The sequence below is a fragment of the Prionailurus viverrinus genome, chromosome B3 (genome assembly GCF_022837055.1).
Source record: "Prionailurus viverrinus isolate Anna chromosome B3, UM_Priviv_1.0, whole genome shotgun sequence".
NCBI lineage: Eukaryota > Metazoa > Chordata > Mammalia > Carnivora > Felidae > Prionailurus > Prionailurus viverrinus.
This window is the reverse complement of record NC_062566.1, coordinates 106,429,254-106,449,873: the sequence shown is the minus strand read 5'-3', so window position 1 is coordinate 106,449,873 and position 20,620 is coordinate 106,429,254. Positions and strand designations below refer to the sequence as shown.

At 44.1% G+C, this 20,620-nt stretch overlaps 1 protein-coding gene across 1 annotated transcript in view; it reads right to left on the bottom strand.

Annotated features, from left to right (window-relative positions):
- Positions 1–20,620, bottom strand: part of MTHFD1 (methylenetetrahydrofolate dehydrogenase, cyclohydrolase and formyltetrahydrofolate synthetase 1) — a 62,096-nt gene that overhangs the window by 14,220 nt on the left and 27,256 nt on the right. Inside the window, exons 7-18 of the mRNA XM_047862313.1 lie at positions 20,309–20,445; positions 19,347–19,458; positions 14,881–15,008; positions 13,962–14,059; positions 13,160–13,333; positions 12,387–12,523; positions 10,815–10,861; positions 10,067–10,174; positions 9,850–9,924; positions 6,456–6,558; positions 2,456–2,532; positions 1,694–1,834 (exon numbers count right to left, since the gene is read on the bottom strand). Coding sequence (XP_047718269.1) covers positions 1,694–1,834; positions 2,456–2,532; positions 6,456–6,558; positions 9,850–9,924; positions 10,067–10,174; positions 10,815–10,861; positions 12,387–12,523; positions 13,160–13,333; positions 13,962–14,059; positions 14,881–15,008; positions 19,347–19,458; positions 20,309–20,445 — 1,337 coding nt within the window. The remainder of the gene's footprint in view (positions 1–1,693; positions 1,835–2,455; positions 2,533–6,455; positions 6,559–9,849; positions 9,925–10,066; positions 10,175–10,814; positions 10,862–12,386; positions 12,524–13,159; positions 13,334–13,961; positions 14,060–14,880; positions 15,009–19,346; positions 19,459–20,308; positions 20,446–20,620) is intronic.

Genomic DNA, 20,620 nt, shown 5'->3' with positions numbered 1-20,620 from the left:
ATAACACACAGAATGAAAATGACATTCACGTGGAATTTGTGCAAAACATGGAACTCTGGAAACAAGCATCTCAATCAAGCTCTGTTGCTGACTGATGAGGGGAGTCCATTTTATACTGGTTTATAGCACAGAAATGCTAGCTCTTAGAGAACTGAGTTATTTGTAACTTTGATGTCTGGGCAGAAATGACTAAAAACCAAATTCAGTGTGTGTTTCCCAAAGCTGAAACTGAAAATTTACCCAGGAGTTCAATACAAACTCTTAAAATCTGGTCTCTCTTTGAAACCATCCAACCATAGTTGAACGAACTGGTAACAAAGTAAGAAAGAGCTATGGATCCCACCCATGTTCAATTTTTGGGAGTTTCCAAGTTTCTGGTTTGGGTGTAAAACTTTATTAAAAAAATTTCTGGGAGGGCGCCTGGGTGGCTCAGTCGGTTAAGCATCTGACTTCCGCTCAGGTCATGATCTCATGATTTGTGAGTTCAAGCCCCGTATCAGGTTCTGTGCTAACAGCACAGAGCCTGGAGCCTGCTTCGGATTCTGTGTCTTCCTCTGTCTCTGTCCCTTCCATTCTCTCTCTCCCTCTCTCTCAAAAATAATAAATAAACATTAAGAAAAACATTAAGGGGCGCCTGGGTGGCTCAGTCGGTTAAGCGTCCGACTTCAGCTCAGGTCACGATCTCGCGGTCCATGAGTTCGAGCCCCGTGTCGGGCTCTGGGCTGATGGCTCAGAGCCTGGAGGCTGCTTCCAATTCTGGGTCTCCCTCTCTCTCTGCCCCTCCCGCATTCATGCTCTGCCTCTGTCTCAAAAATAAATAAACATTAAAAAAAATTAAAAAATTAAAAAAAAATTTTTTAATGTTTATTTTTGAGAGAGACAGTGTGAGCAGGGGCAGGGGTTGGGGGGCAGAAAGAGAGGGAGACACAGAACCGGAAGCAGGCTCCAGGCTCTGAGCTGTCAGCACGGAGCCCGACACGGGGCTCGAACTCACAAACTGTGAGATCATGACCCGAACCGAAGCCGGACTCTTAACCGACTGAGCCACCCAGACACCTCTGGGTGTAAACTTTAAAATGATTTCTTTTCTTACACATATTGGCTGTGGAAACAGGAACTTAGTATTTCCCCTTTTCTGAATTCAACTGACAGACTGCTAATCACAGGCTGAACATTTTGGTGTATTTGAACACAAACAGGCTTTCAAAAAATTAATCTGTAAGATTCTCTCATTTCAAACCTCTTATTACCACACAGTTCAGAAATAACCCTGAAGTGCAAAAGTAGCCTAGGGGGACCATCAGATAAACCGCTAATGAGTTGTTCCCAATGTGCTTATTGGCATGGACATGGCGGTCAGCGAGCCTCGTGACAAGAGGCCTCTCTGCAGGGAGAGGCCAGGTGTGGCTCCAAGCTCAGCTACTAAGGACCTCACTGGGACACTGGCTGTTCTCTGAAAACTGAAATTATATATCCGCTTTTAGGAATACTCACAGGTTCAAGGTGTTGCTCAAACCATTGGAAACCTGTGGTCTATTACTGGAGCATACCACCCATTACTCGCTACAAAGTACTGTTTATAAATTTCAAATTCTCTTACAAGCAGGAAAATCAGAGTGAATTAATCAGTAACTGCTGAGATATGCTAACAGACACAGGCGTGTCACTGAGCTTGCAGCAGCCGGGTACCCACCAGATCTTCGGTACTGATGGGCTCCCCCTTCTTGCTGGATGCCACCACCATTTTGCTCAGTCTCTCCCTCATGTCTTCTAGTGAACCGGTGAGAGCCAGGACAGCCATGATTTCACTGGCCACAGAGATATCAAACTGGGCCTGTCGGCAGGGAAAAGACATGACACACAACACTGCATCCAACCAGAAGACTGGATCGCGAAAGCAATCCCTGTTTGCATCCAAGCCTTAAACAAATACCTTAAAAGGACAGAATGAGAGTAGTGCACAAAGAACTTAACAAAAATAATTCCCCAAGAACAAAAATGTGTAACCAATTATTCCAAGACCTTGAGTAGTTAATTTTTAAAAATAAATGCTCCAGTTGGAAAAAAAAATAAGCTCCGTTGAAGGCAGCCTTCAAGTGGTGATGGTTTCCCTAACCCACAAGGAAACGACACAGAAGCTCTTACGTCGAAGAAACATCATAAATGGCCACAAAAAAAGAGGCAGTTTGAACAAATCACGTACGAGGATATTCACTGGGGGCTTCCACCTCCAGGAAAAAATACTGGGGGGAAAACACACGGGTGACACATGGGATTTATTGCGAAAGCCGTCAGGAGTGCTCGTTACCACACACCTACTCACTTCCATTTTAAAAAGGAGAAGGCAGAACAACACCTGGCAGGATCAATCGTACGGGAGAGGACGGAGGAGGACAGAAGCAGCAAGGATCTGGTTCACAAGAATGAATTTACTGAGAAATGAACAAATAGCTACCGTCCGTGTGTGCCCTTTCTCTGTTGGAGACTGTCCAATTGTGATCTTCCTCAGGAATCGATCATTGGTGTCCAATACTACAGTAGAAAGAGAAGATACAGAACAGCCTTCAGTACAAGCACAGTAAGTTAACCCGACAGCCTTACAAGTCCAACTCAACGACAGTCTACCAAAATTTGACTTCACAGCTGATGGCGAAGCTAGAATATGGGTTGAAGTTCAGAAATGATGCTCTCAAACTATAAACGAACAGGGAATTATTTTAAAAGAAGGAGGGGCGCCTGGGTGACTCAGTCGGTTGAGCGTCCAACTTCAGCTCAGGTCATAATCTTGCAATTCTGTGCTGACAGCTCAGAGCCTGGAGCCTGCTCTGGATTCTGTGTCACCCTCTCTCTCTGATCCTCCCCCGTTCATGCTCTGTCTCTCCCTGTCTCAAAAATAAATAAATGTTAAAAAAAACAAAAATTTTTTTAAATGTTAATTTTTGAGAGAGAGCAGGCAAGCAGGGGAGGGGCAGAGAGAGGGGGAGACAGAGGATCTGAAGCTGACAGCGCAGAGCCCGACACGGGGCTCCAACCCATGACCTGAGCCGAAGCCAGATGCTTATCCAACTGAGCCACCCAGGTGCCCCTTGTTTTATTTTTTAAAATATGTCTACTTTTAATTTTAGAGACAGACAATGCAAGCAGGGGAAGAGGGGGGCAGGGAGAGAGAGAGGGAAAATCTCAAGCAGGCTACACACTCAGTGTGGAGCCCGATGCAGGACTTGATCCCACCAGCCTGGGATGGCGACCTGAGCCAAAATCAAGACTCAGATGCTCAACCAAATGAACCACCCATGCACCCCTAAGAGACTTCATTTTTAAGTGATCTCTGCCCCCAATTTGGGACCTGAACTCACAACCCTAGGTCAAGAGTCATATGCTCAACCGACGAAGCTGGCCAGGGCACCTCTAAAGAAGGATATACATTTTTAAAGTTTATTCATTTATTTTTGAGGGGGCCAGTACACAGAGGGAGGGAGACAGTAACTCCCAAGCAGGCTCTAGGCTGTCAGATGCAGGGCTCGAACCCACAAACCACGAGACCATGACTGAGCTGAAATCAAGAGTCGGACATTCAACAAACTGAGCCACCTAGGTGCCCCAAAGAAGGATATTTTTAAAGAAAGAGTGACTTGGTTTTATTCTGTCTAGAGAATTCAAACAATTAACTACAAATCTGGCATCTATTTTAAAGCCCATTACACATAAAAAGAAAACCAGAGCCGGCCAGTTTTTTAAAAGGCCAAGGTTATTGTTCTGTGGGGTGTCACTGACCTTACACCATCCTGACACACAAGAGCCATAAATGCAGAGCAAGGCAAATGCTTTCTGAAGCATGCTAGGTACAGGGTTACTCTTTCCTTTAGCACACTTAGAAGAAATAATTTCCATTCTGATGACAGAATACGTATCCAATTGTATACCCCTGGAAAACATGGCAAAGATCAACTAGCTAACTAATCTTAATTCCACCTTCCAGGACTAATTACTGTTAACATTTTGGTGTATTACCAATTTTGTTTTTTGTATGACGTGCCAAACAATAATGAAACACACAATGAACAACAAACCAGTTCATACTCTAAACGGGTCAAACAGGAGAGACATTTTTAAGGCCCTTGATTACACGTGAAATTATTTTCCATAAAGACTGTAATAATTTAAACCCCCGGGGTGCCTGGGCAGCTAAGTCGGTTAAGTGTCCGACTTTGGCTAAGGTCATGATCGTGCGATTTGTGAGTTTAAGCCCTGCAACCAGCTCTGTGCTGACAGCTTGGGGCCTGCAGCCTGCTTCAGAGTCTGTGTCTACCTCTCTCTCTGCCCCCTCTGCCCCTCACGCTCTGTTTCTCTTTCTCAAAAATAAACATTAAAAAAAAAATTTTTTTTTAAATGTAAACCCCAAAAGCAGGGTCTTGCACAATGCATAACAATGCATGTACACATACACACACACACACACACATACACCACTTGGTAAGTGAAGGATGTAATGGGCTGTTGGAGCCTACTCTTATTTTCAAAAACTATGTCAAGTTCTTTGTATTTGATTTCTCTCTATAAAATAGCCAGTCAATAGGTATGATCCATTTTTTTCCTTGTCTGCTTCTACTTTCTTAGGAAGCATGAATTAGACATAAAGCAAAGGAAAAGGGAATGTGATACTAAATTTTCAAATTGGATCTTTACCTTATTCCTCATAAAATATTATACCATCTGTCAATGAAAGCAAAGGAAAAGGTATACCAATGTGATTTTAGATACTAAAGAAGTCATCTTTAAAATGCCATTAACCCAGAGCACCTGGGTTGCTCAGTTGGTTGGACGTTTGACTCTAGATTTCGGCTCAGGTCATGATCTCACAGTCCGTGAGTCAGGCCCTGCATCAGTCTCTATGCTGACAGCATGGAGTCTGTTTGGGATTCACTGTCTCCCTCTCTCCGCCCCTCCCTGCTCACTCTCTCTGGCTCTCTCTCTCTCTCTCAAAATAAATAAATAAGCTTTCAAATAAACATTAAAAAAATAAATTTAAAAGATTTTTAAAAAGGAGTACCTGGGCGGCTCAGTCGGTTAAGTGTCCGACATCAGCTCAGGTCATGATCTCGTGGTCCTGAGTTCGAGCCTCTGCATCTGTGCTGACAGTTCAGAGCCTGGAGCCTGCTTTGGATTCTGTCTCCCTCTCTCTCTGCCCCTTCCCTCCCCACACTCTGTCTCTCTCTCTCTCTCAAAAATAAATAAACATTAAAAACAAAATAAAAAAAATTTTTTTTTAACATCTATTTATTTTTGAGAAACAGAGTGAGACAAAGCATGAGCAGGGGATGAGCAGAGAGGGAAGGAGACACAGAATCTGAAGCGGGCTCCAGGCTCTGAGCTGTCAGCACAGAGCCTGATGTGGAGCTTGATCCCATAGACCGTGAGATCATGACCTGAGCCGAAGTCGGACGCTCAACCAACTGAGCCACCCAGGTGTCCCGAAAGACAAAATTTTTAAAAATGCCATTAGCTAGCAATAGTTACTAAGCCAATGAAAATCACAAAAACAGTGAATAAACTTGCCACTAGCTGCATTCTGCATGACTGGATAAAAATTTCTTCTTAGCAATGACACAGAATATGTAGATGCACCACATAAATAAAATTTATGTTGGTAAATTTGGTACCAAATAAAATTCTAAGCTACACCAGTTGTGCACAGAGAAAAGCAACCTACCGCCAACTGTTTAAACCTTGAAACCTACCTACTTTGTTACAAGAGTTTAATAAAATGAGGTAGGGGCGCCTGGGTGGCGCAGTCGGTTAAGCGTCCGACTTCAGCCAGGTCACGATCTTGTGGTCCGTGAGTTCGAGCCCCGCGTCGGGCTCTGGGCTGGTGGCTCGGAGCCTGGAGCCTGTTTCCGATTCTGTGTCTCCCTCTCTCTCTGCCCCTCCCCCGTTCATGCTCTGTCTCTCTCTGTCCCAAAAATAAATAAAAAAACGTTGAAAAAAAAATTTTTAAATGAGGTAAAAATGAGTAGGCAACCTAGAGAGTGACAAGAAAAAGTACATCACGTGTGCCAGACAAGAGTTCTGGGAGTAAAGAACAGCATGATTCAAGAAGTGATTAAACATAATTTCTCTACTTCATGAAACCCAAACTTTTTGCATAAAAAGAAACTTGCAGAATGTTATTTCCAGTTTATGCATGAACTTCCTTATAACTACCCTCACTGCAATCAACACTGAAAAGCCAGCAAAATGTCCAACTAACTCCACGAAAGGAGGTTTGATTACAGCTCATAAGGAGAGAGACTGATGGAGGTGGCCAGAAAAACAGGTCAGTCACCATCTTGGTCATGCCTTAACCATGAAAACACCAACACACAAGCTTCTGGACCTTACACTCGAATAACCCCCACAGGCAGGGAGGGATGTGCAGCACAATGAAAGCCGACGGGGTGCAGACACTGCACTGGTACCTCTTTGCCAAGTTATGGTTTCTGGATCAATGTCCAATCTTGCAAATCTGTTTATCTCTTCATCGGTCAGTGTGTTAGGGTCAGTCTTTTCAATGCCCAGTCTCTGAAGAGGCAGGAAAATTAAAACATCAGTAAGACAAAACACAAGCATGATAAATTTTTTAAAAATTTATCTCCGGAGGGAGTGCCCTCTAGGAAATATAAACCACGTGATATTCAGAAGGGAAAATTAGAATCCTTAGGCCAAACCTTTATTTCTTACGCTTTCTCACACACACAGGTGTTGTTAACATGTTTATCCCTAACTGGGCCCCAGAGGCATTTCCCTAAACCTAGCCCTAAATAAGCATAGGGACACCTGGTTAAGCTTCCGACTTCGGCTCAGGTCATGACCTCACGGTTCATGGGTTCGTGGCCCATGTCAGGCTCTGTGCTGACAGCTCAGACCCTGGAGTCTGCTTTGGATTCTGTGTCTCCCTCTCTCTCTGCCCCTCTCCTGTTCTCTCTCTCTCTCTCTCTCTCTCTCTCTCTCTCTCTCAAAAAGTAAACATTAAAAAAAAAATTTTAAAAACACAAAAGCACAATGACCAAAAAGTGTTGTACCTAATTCACCAAGCCCAAGTGTATGAAAGGAAACGCAAGGTACAAAAGCTTTCTCAAGCAGACAGTTGAGAACCCCAATTCATGTGAAAAATTAGGAAGAGTAAAAATAAGTTATTAATCAGTAAAACTCGGTGTAAATCACCTTCACATGCTTTTTACACAGCACTGCATTTTTTTAGTGCCTTCTTACTGTTCCAAAAGGCACAAAAAAAGTTTGTCTCTTCTTCCTCACAGAACTTGGAAATTTTATTTATTTACAGAGTATATGTATACAGGTCGCGTCCTGAAATGGAAAGTGAGCATAAAATGTATTCTCCTAAAAAAACAAAAATAAAATAAAATGTGTTCTCCTTTTTTTTCCTTTTCTATTTTTTAATGTTTATTTTTGAGAGAGAGAGAGAGAAAGAGAGAGAGAAACAGGGTGCGAATAGGGGAGGGGCAGAGAGAGAGGCAGACCCAGAATCCGAAGGAGGCTCCCGGCTCTGAGCTGTCAGCACGGAGCATGACATGGGGCTCAAACCCAGGGACCCTGAGATCATGACCTGAGCCGAAGTTGGACACCTAACGGACTGAGCCACCCAGGTACCCCTCCTTTTTTTTTTTTTTTTGCCTAATGTGTGGTAGATCTGAGTGGGCTCCAGCAAGCCCTGTTCTTCCCACAGTTCCTTTTTTTTATACTGTGAAGACTTTGTTTTAAAATCTCAGATGTGGAGCGCCTGGGTGGCTTGGTTGGTTGAGCATCCGACTTTGGCTCAGGTCATGATCTCGCAGTCTGTGGGTTCAAGCCCCGTGTCAGGCTCTGTACTGACAGCTCAGAGTGTGGAGCCTGCTTGGGACTCTCCCTCTCTCCATCTCTCTCTGCCCCTCCCCTGCTCATGCTCTGTCTCTCTCTGTCTCAAAAATAAATATAAACATTTAAAAAAATTTTTTTTAATAAAATAAGTAAAATAAAATCTCAGATGTGTTTTCAGAGCTGGCCCTCACTGGCTCATCACAGGACTCAGAAGCCACGTACATGACATTGTTTACAGAAGTTAACCCAACTCTCAGTCACTCGGCTGAGAATCTGCCACTGACACCCCACTCCGACTGGGCACACGGGGTGTAGACCGTGAGCACACTTTGCCACAGAGGAGGCCTGGGGACCCAGGAGGAGACCGAGGTTCTAGCTCAAACCTGGCGGGTGGGGGTGGGGGGGGTGGGGGTGGTGAGAGGGTACTGTGGCCTTGGGCAAGTCCCTTGATTTCAAATCCTAGAGACTTTTAAAGAATCATTTACACATTTAGTCCAGCACCTCCCCACATCTGACAGAAAGTTCCATCAGCAAAAGTAAGGTTAGACGTTGCCTGCTCTTTACGTGCCTCTCAAAACATGACCCTTTTACAAAACAGAGCAATAATTAACTTACCTTACACACAGGATTTTTGGGGGTATGAAAACAAAGTAAGCTAGACATATCATAGTGTGTCAAAGTCACTTTTTCTCAAGTCCAGAAAAAAAATGCATATAAATAAATAAATAAAACATAACTGTAAAGTAAGTAGGGCAAAACATAGATGATGTAGCTCGGTAAAGGGGAGCTTCATGTACTATTCTTGCAACATCAAAATATAAAGTTGCAAAAAATTTAAAATAAAGTAAATAAAACTATTGTTGCTAATAAGCAGCGCGTGCCATTTACTTAAGCTTACATACGCCAGGTTGTCTAAATAATATATATGTACAGGGCACCTGGGAGCCTCAGTCGGTTAAGCATCCGACCCTTGATTTTGGCTCAGGACATGATTTCACGGTTCATGAGGTCTGTGATCACACTGACAGTGTGGAGACTCCTTGGGATTCTCTCTCCTTCTCTCTGCCCCTTCCCTGCTCACAATCTCTCTCAAAATAAATAAACATTAAAAAAATATATATATATACATATAATTTCTTTCATATGCAAAAATGATGAATGTATTTTCAAATGTTATTTTAAAAAAACCGTCTTGTGCTATCCCTTTTGTGTCACACCCTCCCCAGATCTATAACCTCTGGCACCTACTGATCTATTCTCCATCACGACAGCTTTGTCTTTTTGAGAATGCCATGTACACGGAAGCACACAGCATGCAACCTTTTGAGACTGGCTTCTTTCACTCCACATAATGCCTCTAAGAGTCATTCAAATTGTGTGTATCAATAGTTCATTCCTTTTTATTGCATAAACGTACAGGTTTGTTTATCCATTCATCCACTAAGGGACATCAGAGTTGTTTCTAAATGTTGGAGGTTATTAGTTGAACTGCTAAAAACATTCGTGTTTCTGTATGAACACAACTTAACATTTGTCTTGGATAAATAGCTAGGAGTAGGATTTCTGGGTCACAGGGTACAATGTATGTTTAATGACTATATATTTGTTTTTATTTTTGAGAGGGAGGGGAGGGTCAGTGAGAATCTTCAGCAGGCTCCACACTCAGCGCAAGCCTGATGCAGGCCTCTAACTCATGAACCGTGAGATCATGACCTGAGCCAAAATCAAGAGTTGGACGCTTAACCAACCGAGCCACCCGGGTGCCCCGGAGTATCAGTCTTCTTGACTGAGGGTGGGGGTGTCAGTGCTGTACGTATTCCAGGACTAACCACGTATAATTTACAGATGGATGAGAGATACCCTCTACCGCCAACCTTTGTTATGTATACGATGACCTTAAGGTTACAGTTATGGATGTAACTTGATCTAAACTAGGTATCTCCTTATTAATCACCCAACTTCATACAATTATCAAAAATGAACAGGGGAAAATCTCACCCGTAATCTTCGGATCTGGATATCAGAGAACTTTCTCACTCCATTTACTGATGGTACCAAACGATTAAAGAGAGCCTTAAAGAAAAGGAGGAAAAGGGCTTTGAAGTGAGAGGAACCCCCTGCCTTGCCACCTGCATCATCAACACCCAAGGGACCAACAACATTAGTTTGGGTGCATCAGCCCTCTCAAAAGTGCCTGTGGGCCTCAGGAGCCTACCTTGTCTGTCTGGGTTAGTTCGTGGAACATCCGGGCATCAATGGCTGCAGCCACAAGGTTGTTGGCTGCGGTGATGGCATGGATGTCACCAGTGAGGTGGAGATTAAACTACAAAAGAGCAGAGGCCACATCAGTCTTTCAGCTTCTCCGACATCTTCCCGATGATCATTGTATCATGACCAAATCAATCCCTGTGTTAAAGCTAACAGAAACCTGACGGCAGCACAGTTAGCAAACAAACACCCGGTACAAATTGCTCTTGAAAACATAAATTACAGACTGTGTAGCCTCACAAGAAATTGGTGTTTACCTGAAGGGACACGTCCTGTAACCACAAACCCCATACCACCAGCATCAGGAGCAACCACGGGATACTGAGGGCACACTCCTGTCCTTTAGACTGTGAGCACCGAGGGGTTCATGAGGGCAGCCCTGTGCCTGTATGCTCATACCGTGCTCCCGTGTCTGGAGTTACCGCTCTGAATACACCTTGTGTTGGTCCTTCCCATTCCCATGCTTTGTTTCATCTCTTGCTTAAAATTATTATTCCCAGTGAAAGCCAGACCTTGAAGTCCTTGTCATGTGAAAAAAAACTAAGCTGTCTCACAAGCCTGCATATTAAGATGTTTTCCCTTTCTGATTAAAAAGAAGTCATTTGTCCACTAAGAACTCTGCACAAAAAAAGTTAATCTCTGGAAGAAAAACTATAAATAAAGGTCCAAATGAAACCAAATTCCAGGCACTTTACCTCTTCCATGGGAATGACCTGGGAGTAGCCACCTCCTGCAGCGCCACCTACAGGGCAGGCCAAGGGTGAGGACTCAGGTTAAGTGTGTTTCTCCACCACTTGGAAATCAAATAAAAGCAAATTGGTTTTCGTCGCTGCTACGCACATTATCTATTTACTTTTTTCAACCATTTGGACAGCTTTGACCAAGTGTTTTCTAATTTTCTTTTACCAGTCTAAAACACTTGATCTTGCTCATGCTGAATAGTCTCCGTTGAAATCTGACTCTAAATGACAAAACCATGAACACATACATACCTACTCATTATCTTTAGAGACAGGTTCCCCATGATTCCTAACATTTGTTAAAAGACCCAGCCTACAGTTACATAAAGGCAACTCTGCTCAATTTCCTACTCTCATAAATGCTACGCTGGCATTTTAAAAAAAGGAATGTTTAAAATATACATGCCAAACACAAACACAGAGACTGTACTTCTTCCTAAATAGGAGACACATGTTAGAAAACAGCTTAACTGCTAGCTTTTGCTGGCCTGTTTCGATTATTAACAAAAGACCAGTCAAAAATGTTCTGGTTATCAGTGAGACAAATGTCAATTTGAGGTTTAGATTTTGTGGGTTTTTTGTGAGGCAGAGACCACGCGATGAAAATGGGGCAATTAGTGATAAGAGGAAAAGCAGAATACTGGGTTCAATAAGCAGTGCAAGGGAACGGTTCGTTCTGAAGTTGAAAGACGGTTGGTAAGACAAGCTCAGAGTGTACTGAGTCGGGACTTTTATAAAATATATTACTACAGGCAGAAGAGCAAAGGTGTGCCCTGTGCGGCAGTCTCTAGAACAAGCAGAATATGTGATGCTCTCACCGAGCACATGAGAACGCTAACTCTACGAACTTACGATTAATGAAAATACTTTAAATGAAAAGAGCATGTTTGCAGTACCTCAGCTTCCAAAAACGAAAGATAGAGAGTGAATAGTGACGTCATGTCTTCGTGCAATCAGAAGAAACCCTGTGTGGGCAGTGCTGTTAAAGCGTCTGAAACTGACATGGCACCCACCCTGGCACTTGACAAAGTTACTCTGGGAGTCCCAGCCACTGCTGCTGACAACTGGTGGCAGCGGTAACTATCTCATATTAGAAGAGAAAATGCATATGCTGCGTAGCATAAAACACAGCGCAAAGCATATACTCAGTAACAGTAGGCTTTTCTTATTCCCAACAGGCTGAGACAGCTGTAGGGTGTCTTTGTTTCTAGAAAGTCAGCATGATGATCAGTACCTACGATTACCTTTATTGTTACTGTGACAGTTGACTATTAGTCATAGAAAAGCACCTCTCGCTACATTATTACCCATCCCAGGGAACCCCTGTGCAGTGTCAAATAGTGACAGCAAGAGCTGGGATGATCTGATGAAAAGCCTTCACCAAAAGCATCACAATAGGGGCTGCACCACGAGGACATTCCTGGTGTCTGTATGAAGACCCATAAGCATTCCTGGGTCAAGCAGACCAGGGAGGACGGAAGGAGAAGCAGTGGCCTCTGGCCACCCAAGGTCTAGTGCTACTAATACCTTTTATTCCAAAGGTGGGTCCCTGAGAAGGCTGTCGCACACACGCAAAGACATTCTGATAAAGATGGGCGCCAAGGGCTTGCACCAGCCCAATGGTAGTTGTGCTTTTCCCTTCTCCCAGGGGCGTTGGAGTTATTCTTCAAGGTGAAAGCAAAAGAGGGAAAGTGAATTTATAGGAATTAAATTTATGTGAATCACTAAGCCAGACCTAGAGAATAATTTTTAACCTGAAGAGTAAGGAAGAAGAAAGACCTGAAAAGGTTCTTTTCCAAGAGTCTTACTGAAGTTGCAAAAAAATGTTACATTTAAAAAGACTGTTGTAATTGAGCCCCTCGCACTGTGAGGAGAAAATACATTTGATCTTATAGAGACACTGCTATAATTTTAATAGCTCGATGTAATCTAAAAAATTAGCTATTGTGTATAACTCAGCCAAACCATAAAAATAAATGCTCAATACATATACTGAATAAAAAAGTCTGGGGTTGAAAAAAAAAAAAAAAGGTGATTCCATCTGAAGATAAGCTTTTAAAACTCAACTCTTTCCCCTACTAGATGGATAACCTTGACAAATTTTCTCATCTCCAAAGGGTTAGAATCTACTCTTAATTACCTCACAGGGTTGCTGTTAAGAGTCGAATGAGACTAAACACATGTGAAAATGCCAAAACCAAATGGAAGGAAACTTCTCATATATATGCTAAGAGGAAATGCAATCTTTGATAACAATAATCAGGATTACGATTCCAAGAGCAAAGGAGTAACAACCATACCCAGTCACCACCACGTATTTTCCATCGGGTTGGTGCTTCAGGCGTTCCAGTGCTGACAGCAGAACCTTGGCCTTTGTCTCACCGTACAATTCTACCTCTTCGGAGAGCAGACCAATTTCCCGAGCCAGGCTGCCAATGGACTTCGGCTTGCAAGATCGTGATATGTCAATGTCACTTACAAGAAACAGAGAAAATATCAATCAATCTTGACTCACTGAACTTTTTTTAAAAACTTTAATTTTTTTTTTTAATGTTTATTTAATTTTGAGAGAGAAAGAGCATGAGTGGGGTTGGGGCAGAGAGAGGGAGACACAGAATCTGAAGCAGGCTCCAGGTTCTGAGCTGTCCACACAGAGCCCAACGTAGGGCTTGAACTCACGAACCATGAGATCGTGACCTGAGCTGAAGTTGGACGCTTAACCGACTGAGCCACCCAGGTGCCCCTTTATAATTTTTTTCAATGTCGATTTTTGAGAGAGAGAGAAAGAGAGACAGCATGAATGGCAGAGGGGCAGAGAGAGAGGGAGACAGAATCTGAAGCAGGCTCCAGGTTCAGAGCTGTCAGCACAGAGCGGGGCTCAAACTCACAAACCGTGAGTCATGACCTGAGCTGAAGTCGGACACTTAACCGACTGGGACACCCAGGTGCCCTGACTCACTGAATTTATTTAACCGCATCCTAGGAACGACCCACCCCAACCACTGATGGCGCTTCTGGAGGTGGCACATATGTAGCCATGGTATCCGTGAGCTAAAAACAGATAATCCACAAAGTTTTAAACCCGTAAAATTTTATTTTTACCTGGGAACAGGTGTCTTGAGATTAAGGCTGTTATACCGGATCGTCCACTTTCCTGGCTTAAATTTCTCCAGGAAACGCTTTGCACTCTCTACTGTGCTCTAAACGAAAGGTCACAAATGGAACTTAGAAGAAGTGGTTATTTTAACTTCCACCTCAATTCCAAATCCCAAGTCACTCCAGTTCAACCACAAAATGAACAGCTTTATGACCCCCCTATAAACATGCTTCAATCCCAGGCAAGAATCTACAGCCGCTAAAGTGCCCTGGGTTCGCCCCATCTCAGCTTGTGTGTGTATCAGCAAGGGCAAGCAAGACAAAGTGCACTTAGCAAAGCTGTGGGTTCGCACTTTCCTTTTCCTGAGGTTCTGATACTCCAGAGTAAATCCCCATTGTGCCATCCCTACCTTGCCCTACTAATAGAACTGGTTCTATATCTCTGTTCTAACAGTCCCTTTTTCTCCTTCAATAGATTCACATCCTTACTTAAAAGCAATAACTTGGGGGCGCCTGGGTGGCGCAGTCGGTTAAGCGTCCGACTTCAGCCAGGTCACGATCTCACTGTCCGTGAGTTCGAGCCCCGCGTCGGGCTCTGGGCTGATGGCTCAGAGCCTGGAGCCTGGTTCCGATTCTGTGTCTCCCTCTCTCTCTGCCCCTCCCCCGTTCATGCTCTGTCTCTCTCTGTCCCAAAAATAAATAAACGTTGAAAAAAAAAATTAAAAAAAATAAAATAAAATAAAATAAAAGCAATAACTTGAATTCTGGCAGCTTTTTACAACGATTAGAAAAACTTTTTTTTTTCTGGCATACAACAGTATTAGTTTCAGCTGTACAACACAATGATTCAATATTTGTATATACTGCAAAATAATCACAGTAAGTCCAGTTAACCCCCACTGCAGAAACTTCCATTCACACGCACCTGCATTAGCATTGCCACCGTCATGGGCCCCACACCTCCAGGAACAGGAGTGATGAAGGCCGCCCTCTCTTTGGCCTCATTGTAGGCCACATCACCCACAACTTTTCTCCCATTTGGTTTTGTATCATCTGGTCAAGGGGGGAAAAAAGCAAGGCAAGGTCTCACAATTGCAATCGTGGTGTTTATTTCCAAGTTAAGTGATTGAGTATGACAGCTTGCACCAATAACTAGAGTTTAGGGTGTGTATTCCCATCAGGCTCAAACATCTACTTTACTAAAAAGCTATAGGATGACAGGTGTTTGCTATTTTCTAGGTAGAAACTTACTTTACCTGCAAAAATTCACAAGTTGCATAAGTGGTGTTTCAGAACCAGGAGAATCCTTTTGCAGTCATGTGGCAAATAAAATACCAACTGTTTTTTATTCTTAAAACCAACTACCCAGTATGTAATGAGCACCTTTTAAAATGTTAATTTGCCAAGGCCTACAAAGGAATTTTTTGGTGCACAAAGCTCCAACTATGTCACAGCTGCCAGATACCGTTTCTACAGCAACTGTCAGCACTTTGTAAGCTCCATGCGTGAGCTGGAGGAACAATTCAACATCCAATTCCAGAGACAAGCAGCTACTTAAATGTATGCAAAAGGCAAAGAATATAATTACGCTTCCCTTAAAAGGAAATCAGAACAACTACAAATCTCACCAGCAAAGAACAGCTATTCGAGAGAACAAAACCCAGTGATGCATCACTGCTCACTCACACAAAGTACCTCCTCTACTTGGCTTCAGTGCACTTCCGGGAGGGGCTGGGGGACAGGGCTAGACCCTGCAGCTCTAAGGCTCCCGAGGCAGGATCTGGTAGGATCTTAGCCATTTCACCCCTTCTGTTTGATCAGATCACCACAACCGACAGAGCAAACTTTAGGATGTAGCCAAAAGTCAGACTTCAAGAGATCTAAGTTCTAGGATCAGCTGACTGCCAGTCCTTAGCCTCTGTGGGCTCCTTCCTGACCAGAAGGCCAAAGATTGCAAAGGACTGACACTACCTATTTCACAAGCTCGCTGAGAATCAAGTCAGAAATTGTGTGCATTCTTGAAATCGAAAAAGCATTCTCTAGGAGCGCCTGGGTGGCTTAGTTGGTTTAGTATCCGACTTCGGCTCAGGTCACAACCTCGCGGTTCATGAGTTTGAGCCCCGTGTTGGGCTCTGTGCTGACAGTTCAGAGCCTGGAGCCTGTTTCAGATTCTGTGTCTCCCTCTCTCTCTGCCCCACCCCTGTTTGCACTCTGTGTCTCTCTTCCAGGAATGAATAAACATTAAAAAAAATTTTTTTTAAAAAGCGTTCTCTAAACATAAGGGTTTCTCTTCCCATCCTAGATACATAGGATATTTTCTATATGTACTATAAGGAGCTGGAGAATATCTCTCCTTGGGATAGTTTCAGGTTGCTAAATTGTAAAGCAAGCTACCACAGAACATTTCCTCTCAGAACCCTATAGTCATTTCATTTTTTTTTTATTTAAATTTTTTTTTTTAACGTTTATTTATTTTTGAGACAGAGAGAGAGAGACAGAGCATGAACAGGGGAGGGACAGAGAGAGAGGGAGACACAGAATCCGAAACAGGCTCCAGGCTCTGAGCTGTCAGCACAGAGCCCGACGTGGGGCTCGAACTCACGGACCGTGAGATCATGACCTGAGCCAAAGTCGGACGCTTAACCGACCGGGCCACCCAGGCGCCCCTATAGTCATTTCAAAATGCCAAGGAGCTATGGCTAAGAGCTACTGTTCAGGTTTCAATAGTCTAACATGGACATTAGTCTAAAATGCCCTGTACCTCTTCCTATTTATTCATGCTAGTCATTTTAGTGTCTCCATATATAGGAGACATATCAATCACTGTACAACTGCTACACTAGATGAGCTCTGTTTTGCTCCTGAATCAACGCTATTAGGGTTAACCTGAGTGCCCTCTGGTATATATCCAGTGTTTTGTGTAAAGTATGATGTGGTCAGTAGAAAAAGTGACCACTTCTCAAACTAAGTGTATGGTTTCACTAACCAATAAACATTCTGGTTATTTATCTGAGCCCTAGAATTTCTCTTTCATTGTGAATTATAGGTACAAAATCCAGTCACTGAGTTACAGACCAGTGGGTGGACTGGAGGAACTAAATACTATTCTTTGCCAATGTTCATTTTCAAGGCATCATGTTCTGTAATTGGGCGGTATCCTGACTTATATTTTGATTATTTAAATCATTTGCGGGGCATCTGGGTGGGTTGGTCAGTTGGGTGTCGGTTTGACTCTTGATTTTGGCTCAGGTCATGATCTCAGGCCCCATGTCAGGCTCTACAGACAGGATAGAGCCTGCTTGGGATTCTCTCTCTCTCTCTCTCTCTCTCTCTCTCTCTCTCCCCTTCCTCCTCCTCATGCTCTTTTTCTCTCAAAAAAAACTTTAAAGAAAAAAAGTCATTTGCATGGTCCACGCAGGGATAATATCCTAAGACATTTGCCAAATTAAGAATGAATTTTGGTTTTGGTTTTGGTTTTTTTTTTTTTTTTTTTTTTTTTTCAAAAAAAAAGAAAAGGAATACTTTTAAGATTCAAGTTCAGAGCAGAAGAGAAACACATAAAAGCAGCCTTTCTGCTTGGCTTACTGAAGATAATTTGAGAAGGAAACAATAAAATCCAGCCTTATCAAAACTTATTTACTAAATACCCCAGATCAGTAAAAACACAGCTGACCAGACATTGATTTGCTCTTACTCATATTTCAACATCTGTGTGAGGAATAAATGTGAACAGGATGGGGAGTTTCATGTTTAAGTCAACATTTCATGCCTGTGGGACTCAAGATTCCTATCCAGGTATTTTTTTCTTCTATCTTCTCAAATCTCTCAAATCCCCCTCCCTGCCCCCCAAAATGCCAAAATGCAGAAATATGATACAGAAGATGCAAGGTTTTAAACAGAATGGGCTTGAATGTCATATCACAAGTACTCAAAGTGAGGAGTTGTAGGAGAGCAATTTCTTTATCACCCATTAGATAATTACACTACAAGAAAATGAGTGATCAATTATGAGCTACTGTCTTAAAAGCACGGTAAGGAGAGTGGGAGGGAGGTTAAAAATGGTGAAGGCTTGACAGTGACTAATGTTCCTGGCAGCTTAGTGTCTATGTTTCAAACTTGAGATGGGAAGGGGGAAAAAAAACCCAATATTCTTGCTGAAACTCCCTTCAACAATTCAACAGGTGGGAGTGCCAGCAGTTAGAGGGCATAAAGCTAGACAAGGAACTGCAGAGACCACGGCTCCAAGGTGGAGGACAGCACAGGGCACCACACACAGTAAAAGAGACACAAAGCTCTGTGGGCGGGGAGGGAGGGAGAGAAGGATTTTCAAGAGAAGGAGAGATAGAGAGGAAGTGGCTTAAACTGAAGATCGAAGTGGAGTTTTTCCGACCACGTAGCCCAAGGCCTGCCCTGGTGTGTGATGCACAGAAACAGCTGTCTGATGAAAGGCTGTTCCTTTCTTGAATCTGTGAGGCACGTCTACAGTTTTATTCACTGTATCGTCCTGTCAAATTTTGAAAACGTCACCGTGAGGAAACCACCCACTGCAGAGGATGTGGGGATAGAAGCCGCCAGGGACAAGCAAGGTGCGGGCAGAGAAGGGCACGTGGTCCACTCGGCAACACGTGAAGACACGTGTTCACAAAGTGGTGTCAGATAAACGGCCACAGAGCTGGCTGAAACCAGGGTGGGCCTGAGGAGTTTGACAGGTAACGTGGGAGGAAGAAGCTCCATGTCAAGACCCACCAACACGGCAAGAACTCGCAGATGGATGTGCGTGGGAGTCAGCTGGCCGTGGGAGACCAGTAACCAACGCACAGCAGGGCGTCCGCCTGCGAGGGTTAACACTCACTGGAGACACCGAAGACAGAAGACAGGGAAAATTTCCGATATTTAAAAACGAATCTGACACAGGGAACAATTGGGAGGGAATGACAGTGCGCTGGCTTTACTCTCTCTGCCTAGAAGGGTCTGGGTCCAAGCCTTCTCAGTAAAGCCCTCCTATGGGAGTCTTGGCAAAGCTAGCCCCTCTCCTGGAGGCACCGAGCATTCTGCAAAGATCACGTTGCATTTTAAATCCACTCATCCTTTGTTAAAAATAAAGGGTGACCTCTGCGTGAAGGCAAGGCAGCTGTGAGATCCCCCTCGTGCCCCCTCCCCCACCCTCTCCTTAGGCAAAGCCATCTCAGGAAATGCACAGCCCGGTGGCTAAAATCAGCAGCTCCGCCATCAGGCTGTCATGCACCCCGGGCAGGGCACTTGCTCTGAACCTTAGCACTTCGAGCCTGAAACGGGACAAGAGGTTCTCACGTAGGCTTCACGTGATGACCTAGATGTCTTCCTCTGCCCACCCTACACCAGACAGCACCTGCATCCTCCAGCAGCACTCACCCGGGATATAATTGATCCCACAGTCGATGACAATTGCCCCAGGCTTGATCCACTCCCCTTTTATCATTTCGGGCTGACCAGTTGCAACCACCAGGATGTCACCTTTATTTACCTAGGAAAAGAGGATTTTGATTTGAGAAATTAAACAGTGAGACGTAAAACAAACAAACAAATAAAAATGTACATGTGGAACAGACATCCCTGAGCTTTGTATGAACTTGTTCAATGTCATCAGCTATTTTATGCAGACCACACACCACGTCTGACAGTTCCTATGCTGGGCTCATTCCTCCATGTGCCAAAATGCTCCCCGCTACTAAAATCTTCCCGAATGGGGAACGTGATGAAAACACGTAGGGCAGGGAGGAGCACTGGCTTGGAGCCACAGGCCCGGCTCTAAATTACGAGGCGTTGGGAGGCTGCCCCCTCTCCTACGCAGTACGGGGACCAGCACCTCCTGCAGAGCACTGCTTCGGGGGGATTAAAAGAGAAGGTGCGTTGTCAGCCGGGATAGGTACACGTGAGATTCTTAGGCTCCGGGAACTGATGCAGGGCCAAGAACAAGATGTGACAGGGGTCCAGGGGACCACCGTCCACACCCCCCTCAGGAGCACCTCCACCTCCGAGGCCCCCACTGTGTCACTGTCACACATCTGCGATCTGGCTGCCGTGATCCATCCCAGTTTCTATACTGCGAATCCCTACCTTCCCACGAGGCAGACTGGTAAAGAAAGAATACGATCAGAACAAAATCTGTACAACTTGGGCAAGTTTTTAAGTAGAATTTGTTTCTTCATCATGTAAAATGAGACAAGAATTAAGGGAGTTGCTGTAGGGGTTAAATGAGATATTGAATGAAGTACATGGCAGTTTCTGCACTGAAAACCAGGTGAGAACGCCCACCGCACACGTGTGCGTACAGGCACACACAGAACCCTTCCACTCCGCTGCGGTCCCCTTACCTCCTCGCCTAGGTTGGCGGTCTTGGAGTGGCAGGTGGTCACTGTGGCGTGGTTCCACAGAAGCAGGTCATGCATGGGCGCACCGACTATCTTACTGCGCCCGACCACCACGGCGTGCCTTCCAGCAATCTGCACCCCTGAAAGAACAGCCAGGGTGAGTCAGAGTGTGGGGAGAAGTCGCCCTCTTCACACACCGCCTAAATGGGAAAATTCAGAACAAGTGCACAAACACGGGTTCTGAGCATCAAACAGAAATCTTCCTAAAAACATCCCTTCTTTGGCAATAATAGTCTCAGCTCTAGGGTTTCAGCT